Source organism: Sapajus apella, unplaced genomic scaffold (assembly GCF_009761245.1).
Source record: "Sapajus apella isolate SASKATOON/1434 unplaced genomic scaffold, GSC_monkey_1.0 scaffold51, whole genome shotgun sequence".
Lineage (NCBI taxonomy): Eukaryota > Metazoa > Chordata > Mammalia > Primates > Cebidae > Sapajus > Sapajus apella.
In genome coordinates, this window is record NW_022436991.1 from 14,721,150 (window position 1) to 14,730,637 (window position 9,488).

The 9,488-nt window shown below is 53.0% G+C and overlaps 1 protein-coding gene across 2 annotated transcripts in view; it reads right to left on the reverse strand.

Moving 5' to 3' along the window:
• Nucleotides 1-9,488, reverse strand: part of ATP2A1 (ATPase sarcoplasmic/endoplasmic reticulum Ca2+ transporting 1) — a 24,821-nt gene that overhangs the window by 1,333 nt on the left and 14,000 nt on the right. For both annotated transcript variants that reach the window (XM_032243057.1, XM_032243056.1), the window contains exons 10-20: nucleotides 7,476-7,564; nucleotides 7,114-7,216; nucleotides 6,748-6,879; nucleotides 4,691-4,816; nucleotides 4,348-4,566; nucleotides 2,227-2,562; nucleotides 1,044-1,264; nucleotides 741-943; nucleotides 462-547; nucleotides 246-379; nucleotides 16-133 (exon numbers count right to left, since the gene is read on the reverse strand). In XM_032243057.1, the coding sequence (XP_032098948.1) occupies nucleotides 16-133; nucleotides 246-379; nucleotides 462-547; nucleotides 741-943; nucleotides 1,044-1,264; nucleotides 2,227-2,562; nucleotides 4,348-4,566; nucleotides 4,691-4,816; nucleotides 6,748-6,879; nucleotides 7,114-7,216; nucleotides 7,476-7,564 (1,767 nt within the window). The remainder of the gene's footprint in view (nucleotides 1-15; nucleotides 134-245; nucleotides 380-461; nucleotides 548-740; nucleotides 944-1,043; nucleotides 1,265-2,226; nucleotides 2,563-4,347; nucleotides 4,567-4,690; nucleotides 4,817-6,747; nucleotides 6,880-7,113; nucleotides 7,217-7,475; nucleotides 7,565-9,488) is intronic.

Consider the following 9,488-nt stretch of genomic DNA (forward strand, 5'->3'; position numbering starts at 1 on the left):
TGGAAGAAGTCTCACCGGCAGGGGGTCGACGTAGAGGATGAGGAAGTGCAGGGACATGGAGAGGCAGATGGAGCCCAGCAGCCAGATGTTCACCCAGGGTGGCATCCGCAGCAGGGACTGGTTCTCAGACAGGCTGCAGAGGGGAAGGGCGGAGAGAAAGTGTGGTAAGACGGGAGGAGGCAGGCAGAATGGTAGATGATATGGGCGGTGGCCTTGGAGGGTGGCGGGCGTGGCGGGGGGCCCACCTGTTGAGTGCATTGCACATCTCAATGGTCACCAGCACAGACAGGGCCATGGTCATGGGCTCTGGGGCCTCGAAGACCTCACAGTCTATGCCCTCGAAGTGGGCGTTGTCCTCGGTGCACTGCATGAAGTGAGTCTGCAGGGAAGGATGGGAGACTGACGTCCAGGGCCACCTCCATGCCACCCTCCTGGTCCCCTCCTCTGTGGCCTCCCCCTACCAGCTGGCTGTAGTTGACATGAGGCCCATCCTCTGAGTACAGGAACCACCAGGCAGCCGCTCCCACAGTGGCTGCACCCACGTAGCCTGTGGTGGAGAAAGGGGAGTCGGGGGTCAGGGCTGGGAAGATGGTGGGTGTCGAGGGCTAAGGGCCTCACGTGGCCATGGACAGGCTAGCCGAGGAAGAAGACCCTCTCCGGGCCTGTTTGGGGGAGCAGGTGTCCCAGAGAAGGGGTCAGTCCCGAGCGCTGGGGAAGATCGAAGAACCCCTCCAGCTCACCCCCGATTGCCATGTAGCGGAAGAATAGCCAGCCACTGATGAGGGGCTCCTTGGGGCTCCGGGGGGGCCGGTCCATGATATCCAGGTCTGGTGGGTTGAAGCCCAGGGCTGTGGCCGGGAGCCCGTCAGTCACCAAGTTCACCCACAGCAGCTGCACCGGGATCAGGGCCTCGGGCAGCCCGAGAGCGGCGGTCAGGAAGATGCTGCAGGAAGGAGGTGGTCACACCTCTGTCCTGCCTCCCAGACCTGCAGCCGCCCCACCCTGACCCTGGCTTCCTCCTGGATGCCCACTGGGCTGCTCACCAGACAACTTCGCCCACGTTGGAGGAAATGAGGTAGCGGATGAACTGCTTCATGTTGTTGTAGATGGCGCGGCCCTCCTCCACAGCGGCCACGATGGTGGAGAAGTTGTCATCAGCCAGCACCATCTCAGAGGCAGTCTTGGCCACGGCGGTGCCAGATCCCATGGCAATGCCAATCTCGGCCTTCTTCAGGGCAGGGGCATCATTGACGCCATCACCTGTCTGAGGGAGGAGAAGGAGGTGGGGTCAGGGCACCTTCACACATCCCTCCTTTTTTTTATTTTAGGGATGAGGTCTCATTGTGTTGCTCAGGCTGGTCTCAATTCCTGGGCTCAAGCAACCCTCCTGCCTCGACCTCCCAAAATGTTGAGATTACAGGCGTGGGCCTTCACACCTGGCCAAAAGCTCAGTTTAGAACAAAGATCGGCACACTTTTTTTTTTTTTTTTGAGACGAGATCTCACTCTGTCGCCCAGGCTGGAGTGCAGTGGCACAGTCTTAGCTCACTGCAACCTCCACCTCCCAGGTTCAAGCAGTTCTCATGCCTCAGCCTCCCAAGTAGCTGGGACTACAGGCACGTGCCACCACACCTGACCAATTTTTCTATTTTTTGGTAGAGATGGGGTCTTGCCATGTTGGCCAGACTCCATCTCAAACTCCTGACCTCAGGTGATCTGCCCACTTCAGCCTCCTTAAGTTCTGGGATTATAGGCATGAGCCATAGCACCCAGCAATTTTTTTTTTTTTTTTTTTTTTTTTTGAGACAGGGTCTCACTCTGTTGTCCAGGCTGAAGTGCAGTGGTGCAGTCATAACTCACTGCAGCCTCAAACTACTGTGCTCAAGTGATCCTCCCACCTTAGTCTGCCATGTAGCTAGGAGACACAAACGTGCCACCATGAGGCTAAATTTATTTTTAAAATTTTGTTTTCGTAGAGATGAGGTCTTGCTATGTTGCCCAGGCTGGTCTCAAACTCCTGACCTCAAGTGATCCACCCACCTCAGCCTCCCAAAGTGCGGGAATTACAAGCCCAGCCCACATTTCCTCCTTCAGACTTTTCTCTCTGAATCCCCACCCTTCTCGCATCTCACCAGGGCCCTCCTGCCTGGGCCCCACTCTCCCCAGCACAGTCATGTGGTCATCTCCTTGGACATTAAGAAGACGGTAGCTGCCTGGGGCCCCTCACCATGGCTGTGATCTCATCGAAGGACTGCAGGTACTCCACGATCTTGGACTTGTGGGAGGGCTCCACTCGGGCAAAGCAGCAGGCGCGTCGGCAGGCTTCCCGCTGTTCAGCCAGGGGCAGGTCGTCGAACTCTCGGCCTGTGTAGGCTCGGTCGGCCACCTCCTCATTCTCCCCAAAGATGCCAATTCGCCGGCAGATGGCAATGGCTGTGCCCTTGTTGTCCCCAGTGATCATGATCACCCGGATCCCGGCGTCACGGCACAGCTGGATGGAGCCTGTGACCTCCTTGCGCGGAGGGTCCAGCATGCCCACCACACCCACGAATGTCAGATCCGTCTGGAGAGACACAGCAGAGAGCCACAGGTCAGGCAGGGATCTGGAAAACCACCTGGAAGAAGCTGGTGGGGTGGGGATGGGGTGAAAGGTCAGGAAGTGGTGGTGGGGGGTGGGAGGAAGCCTGAACCCTGGGCTTGCAGCCTCAGGACCTGGTGTTAGACCTCAGCGGGGCCTTGGAAGCTCAGAGGCTGGAAACATCTCATTCGTCTAAGTACCTGGAGGTGCTGATGGTGCCAGGCCCATCATGGGTCCAAATCGTAGCTTTTTTTTTTTTGAGACAGGGTCTCACTCTGTCACCTAGGCTAGAATGCAGTGGTGCAATGGTGTGATCATAGCTCACTGCAGCCTCATGTCTCCCAGATTCAACTTCACCCTCCCAAGTAGCTGGGACTACAGGCTTGCACCACCATGTCCAGCTAATTTTTATTTTATTTTTTATTTTTAGTAGAGAAAGGATCTTGCTGTGTTGCCCAGGCTGTTCTCAAACTCCTGGGCTTAATAGATGCTCCACCCTCAGCCTACCAACATGCTGGGATTACAGGCATAAGCTACCGTGCCCAGCCCAAATCATGTCTTTCCCTTTTTTTTTTTTTTTTTTGAGATGGAGTCCTGCTCTGTCACCCAGGCTGGAGTGCAATGGCACAATCTCAGCTCACTGCAACCTCCGCCTCCCAGGTTCAAGTGATTCTCCTGCCTCAGCCTCCCAAGTAGATGGGATTACAGGTGTGTACCACCATGCTCTGCTATTTTTTTATTTTTTAGTAGAGACTTGGTTTTCCCATGTTGGCCAGCTTCGTCTCGAACTCCTGACCTCAAGTGATCTGCTGCTTTGGCCTCCCAAAGTGCTGGCATTGCAGGTGTGAGCCCCCGCATGTGGCCCCAAATCATGTCTTTCATAGAAAGAACGTGAACTGGAAGTGAGGTAGTGGTTTCTGCTTTTGGCAGTGCCACCACATGACCCACAACTCATAGGAAATCCCCTGTATAAAAAGAAAGGAGGGACTCTGGTGCCATTCCAGGTGCTGGTCCACTACAGGTAAGGAGTTTTTGCCAGAACACAGAACAATTGCCTCAAGACAGTCTTGCTATAGAAAAAACAGCTGAACCCCACCCCCTTTGTGCTGAGTGGCATTGGCTCCCATCCTGGTACAATTGCCTCACCTTGTCACTGATCACAGATCACACTTAGAGTAACACTGGGCTAGACATTCCCAAGCTTCATTCTTTCTCTCTCTGTTTTTGCTTTTGTTTTTAGAGGCAGCCTCTTGCCTGTCCTGCAGGCTGGAGTACAGTGGTGTGATCATGGCTCACTGCAGCCTTCAACTCCTGGGCTCAAGTGATCCTCCCACCTCAGCCTCCCCAGCAGCTGGGACTACAGGTGTTTGTCACCATGTCCAGTTCATCTTTTCTCTTTTCAATTTTTTTAAAATGTTTTTTTTACTTTTTACCCAGGCCCCCATAAATTTAACCAGCTAATTAAAAAAAAAAAAATTTTATAGAGATAGGTGTCTCACTTCATTGCCCAGGCTGGTCTTGAACTCCTGGGCTCAAGTGTTCTTCCCACCTCGGCCTACCAAAGTGCTGAGATTACCGGCATGAGCCACTGCACCCAGCCTCCCAAGGTTCTTTGAAACTCTAGTGTCCTGTGATTCCATGGCCTATACAAGGAGCCATTGACTTGACTGACGTGGTAGGAAATGACAAGGGTGACGGAAGCTGTGAGTGGATGGCTGGGACCTGGCCCTTCACCAGCTCCATGGCAGTGGGGGTCTCCCAGCTGCTTACCTCATACTCCAGGAACCTGGCAGAGTCATCCAGGATCATCTCCTCTCGCTTCGGGGGAGTGTCCCGGGTGGCCAGGGCCAAGCAGCGCAGGGTGTCCCGGCCAGTGCCCCACTCCTTGATCACCGCCAGGATCTTCTCCTTCACTGGCCCTGTCAGTGGCACCCGGGTGGTACCAACTCGCACGTAGTTACAGCGGTCGATGACACCCTCGGGGGCACCCTAGGAGACCAGAACAGCATTCAGAGACCACCACCTTCTTTCCAGGGCACAGTGACAGGCAGGGATAGGACAGGGGTCTAGGAGTAGGAAAAAGAGGGGGCTGAGGCACATTCCGATTTCTGACCTTGACAAACATCTTATTGCCCACAGCAGCCCGGGAAGATTTGGCTGGGGAACAATAGACAGACATGGACTTTCTGTCTCGGGAGAACTCCAGGGTGAATTCCTTCTTCATTAGCTGGCGGATCACCTAGAGAGGAGACAGGGAGGGAAGACCAGTCCTCTTAAAACTGTCAAAAAGGATCTGGAGGTCAGAGCAGACCCCAAGCTAAGGTTGAGACAAACGCTAAGTCTGGCCCCTATAGCACAAAAGGAGAAAATCCCAAAGCTAATGCTGCCACGGTGCCTCAGGGTCCCAGTTTAAAGCACAGAAGAAACGGGATGGCCTATTGTGGCACTGTCCCATAGAACTTTCATTATTGGCCGGGCGCAATGGCTCATACCTATAATCCCAGCACTTTGGGAGGCCAAGGTGGGTGAATCACCTGAGGTCAGGAGTTCAAGACCAGCCTGGCCAACATGGTGAAACCTCATCTCTACCAAAAGTTAGCTGGCCGTGGTGGCTCACATCTGTAATCTCAGCTACTAGGGAGAATTGCTTGAACCTGGAAGGCAGAGGTTGTAGTGAGCTGAGATGGCACCACTGCACTCCAGCCTGGCAACAGGGCGAGACTCCGTCTCAAAAAAAAAAAAAAAAAAGAGAACAAAAAATCAATAGCTGCCGGGCACGGTGGCTCACGCCTGTAATCCCAGCACTTTGGGAGGCCGAGGCGGGTGGATCACGAGGTCAAGAGATCGAGACCATCCTGGTCAACATGGTGAAATCCTGTCTCTACTAAAAATACAAAAAAATTAGCTGGGCATGGTGGCACGTGCCTGTAATCCCAGCTACTCAGGAGGCTGAGGCAGGAGAATTGCCTGAACCCAGGAGGTGGAGGTTGCGGTGAGCCGAGATCGCACCATTGCACTCCAGCCTGGGTAACAAGGGCGAAACTCCGTGTCAAAAAAAAAAAAAAAAAAAAAAATCAATAGCCAGGAGAAGTGGTGCATGCCTGTAGCTTCATCTACTTGAAAGGCTGAGACAGGAGGCCTGCCCAGGAGTTCAAGGCTGCAGTGCGCTATGATCACACCTGAGAATAGCTACTGCACTCCTGCCTGGGCAACAGGGCAAGACCCCATCTCAAAAATAAATAAAAATTTATGTTTGTATTATCATTTATAAATTTTAAAAATTAATCCTCTATTGATAGGTATTTAAGTTGCTTTTAGTTTCTTTGTTTTTGAGTCAGGGTCTCCCTCTGTTGCCCAGGCTGGATTGCAGTGGTATAATCACTGCTCACTGCATCCTTGACCTTCTGGGCTCAAGCGATCCTTGCACCTCAGCCTCCCTAGTTACTGGGAGTACAGTTTTGCAATACCACACCCAACTAATTTTTTTCTTTTCTTTTCTTTTTTTGTAGAGATGGGGTCTTGCTCTGTTACCCAGGCTTGTCTTGAATTCCTGGGCTCAAGTGATCCTCCCACCTCAGGAAGCGCTAAGACTACAGGCATGAGTCTCTTTGTCTGGCCTGCTTTTTCGTTATATTAAATAGCATTTTGCACGTACAAAAAAAAAAAAGAGAGAGAGAGAGAATTCCCCAGAGAGAGGAGCTTAATGGAGACATTCAGCAAGTATTAATAGCAGTAACTGGGAATGACAGTCCCAGAACCGGCCAGGTTCATCTGGACAAGGAACGCTTTCCGTATAGTACAGCAGCCACAACTCAAGACCTGCTGAAAACAATTGTGCTTCTAGAAACAAAGGAATAATAGATGAAGTTAGGGCTGCCCCTGGATGGGTCCCTTGTGGTTTCTGTGTCCAGCTTTGCCCAATTCAACTCAGGACACAGCAGGCAGAAGTGATCATAGATCCGTCAAGGGCATAGCTGCCAGGCAGCCCCAGGGACAGTGGGTCCCACCCACATCAGCCTGCAGAGAAGATGTGGGGGGCCGTCCACTGCCTGAGTGGGGTCCCAGCACAGGCACTAGGCTCTGCCCAGCCCAGCCAGGGTCTCTGTCTTTCCTCTGGTCTGTGCAGCATAGAATGGAGACAGCCCTGCGGCGGGGGCTCTCAAGGCTCACCGAGTTGCAGGCGTTGGCCCTCTCCACCTTTGAGAGGCTTCTCACATCTGTGTTGAACACATTCATCTTCTCCACCAGGGTGGTAAGCGCTGTCTCAGTGGCCTCGCCGACCTTCTCATAGACACCTTTGGCCTGAGATGGGCAGAGGAGGAAGAGGAAATCGGTGCCCCAGGCTCCCACCTGTGACACCCACCTTCCACCTAGTGCAAGAAGGAAGCAAACCACTGCCTCCCTTACACCCTAGCAGAGGACTGGGTGTACTGGGTTCCCTTCCCCCAACCCCTTCCTCCTTGCCTGTGGAGGAGGCCCAGACTCTGAGCCAACTGGAAGGGGAAGGAGAAGCTGCCTTGGGGGTGGGGAGGTTACCTCATTGAAGTCCAAGGAGGAGTCATTGCAGAGGGCACAGATGGTGGCCAGCTCCACCAGCCCGTCATACTGCCCTGGCCGGACTGGCTTATCATTCCTCAAGCTGGCAGCAGGGTCAGGGGAGGAAGGGACAGAGACAGTGGAGAAGAACAGGGAATGAGATGCAGAGAGGGCACAGGAAGAGCAAGCAGCAGGGGGCCAGAAGGACAGTGGGGAGAGCCAACTTGGATATCAGGAGAGAGAACAAGGTCAGGGAGGGAGAGGAGAGAGAAAGGAAAGCAAAACCACATGGAGGGCCCCAGGGGGAAGGGGGTGTGGGGAGGGGTGTGAGGAGACGGAGAGAAGATGCCTGGGTGACTTACACCTCTCCCTCTGGAGCGTAAGTGGAGCCGGTGATGGAGAACTCATTCAGGAGGCAGATGTCCCCATCTACCTTGTCAATGATAAACATCTGCAGGGGAGAAGGGCAGGCACACAGATGTCCACCTCTACCCATCCCAAGGCCGGTGCCTGCATCAAGGGAGGCCCAAGCTACCAACACCTACCCTCCCACCATTCCCTCCTACTCACCCCTCTTTGTCCTCCGCATACACGCCACCCACTTCCCACCAAGCTGTTGCAATCATTCTCCATCACCCGCCTTAAAACAATAGTTACTGAGGCTGGGGCAGGTGGCTCACACCTGTAATCCCAGCACTTTGGGAGGCCGAGGCAGGTGGATCACCTGAGGTCAGGAGTTCAAAACTAGACTGGCCAACATGGTGAAACCCCGTCTCTACTAAAAATACAAAAATTAGCCAGGCATGGTGGCACATGCCTGTAATCCCAGCTACTTGGGAGGCTGAGACAGGAGAATTGCTTTAACCCAGGAGGCAGAGGTTTCAGTGAGCTGAGATTGTGCCGTTGCACTCCAGCCTGGGCAACAAAAGGCAAACTCTCAAAAAAAAAAAAAAAGAAACAAACCCACACAAACAAGAGTGACTGCAGGCTGTGCTGCAGCTTCTGTAGATCAGTTAATAAAATAAGATGGAACACAATAAGGTGTGGCAGGGACTGTGGCAAACAGCCCACCTACTGGCACCTGGACCATCTGTAGCTCCAACTGCATGTGGCTAGATCTTCCGATCTGCCCGTTTTGCAGGAAGAGCTAAAAATTCAGGTTATTTTCCTATGAAATCTCTTGACTTTTTCTTTTCTTTTGAGACAGGCTTGCGCTCTGTTGCCCAGGCTGGAGTATAGTGGTGTGATCATAGCTCACTGCAGCCTTGACCTCCCGGGCTCAAGTGATCCTCCCACCTCAGCCTACCCAAGTAGCTGGGGCCACAGGTACATGCCACCATGCCTGTCTCTCTCTCCCTCTTTTTTTTTTTTTTTTTTTTTTTGTAGAAATTGGGTCTCACTATGTTGCCCGAGCTGGTTTTGAACTCCTGGGTTCAAGTGATCTTCCTACCTTGGCTTCCCAAGGTGCTGGGAACACAAGCATGAACCACCATGCCCAGCCTCTTGACTTTGAAAAATATGGGCAATTCTTTTTTTTTTTTTTTGAGATGGAGTTTTGCCCTTGTTGCCCAAGCTGGTGCGATCTCAGCTCACTGCAACCTCCGCCTCCCAGGTTCAAGCAGTTCTCCTGTCTCAGCCTCCAGAGTAGCTGGGACTACAGGCGCATGCCACCACACCCAGCTAATTTTGTATTTTCAGTAGAAATGGAGTTTCACCATGTTGGCCAGGCTGGTCTTGAACTACTGAACTCAGGTGATCCACCCACCTTGGCCTCCCAAAGTGCTGGGACTTACAGGTGCAAGAGTTGTTTTTATGAAACACAACAGGAGCCAAGTCACACAAGTCTGTGGTCTGGGTTTGTGACCTGTATGTGCATTAGAGGGATGTGGAGAATGCAATGCCTGGGAGGCAGCGGGCTACCCTGAACCCTGGGCAAACGAAACAGAGATTAGGTTTTTCATTCTCATGAAGAGATGGTTAAGATAGGTTCCAAGACAAAAAAGTTCTGTGGTCAAAACAAAACTTGGGAACCACCAGGCATGGTGGCTCATGCCTATAATCCCAGCATTATGGGAGGCTGAGGCGGGTGGATGACCTGAGGTCAGGAGTTCAAGACCATCCTGGCCAACATGGCGAAACCCAGTCTCTACTAAAAATATAAAAATGGCCGGGCACGGTGGCTCAAGCCTGTAATCCCAGCACTGTGGGAGGCCGAGGCGGGTGGATCACGAGGTCAAGAGATCGAGACCATCCTGGTCAACATGGTGAAACACCGTCTCTACTAAAACTACAAAAAATTAGCTGGGCATGGTGGCGCGTGCCTGTAATCCCAGCGACTCAGGAGGCTGGGGCAGGAGAATTGCCTGAACCCGGGG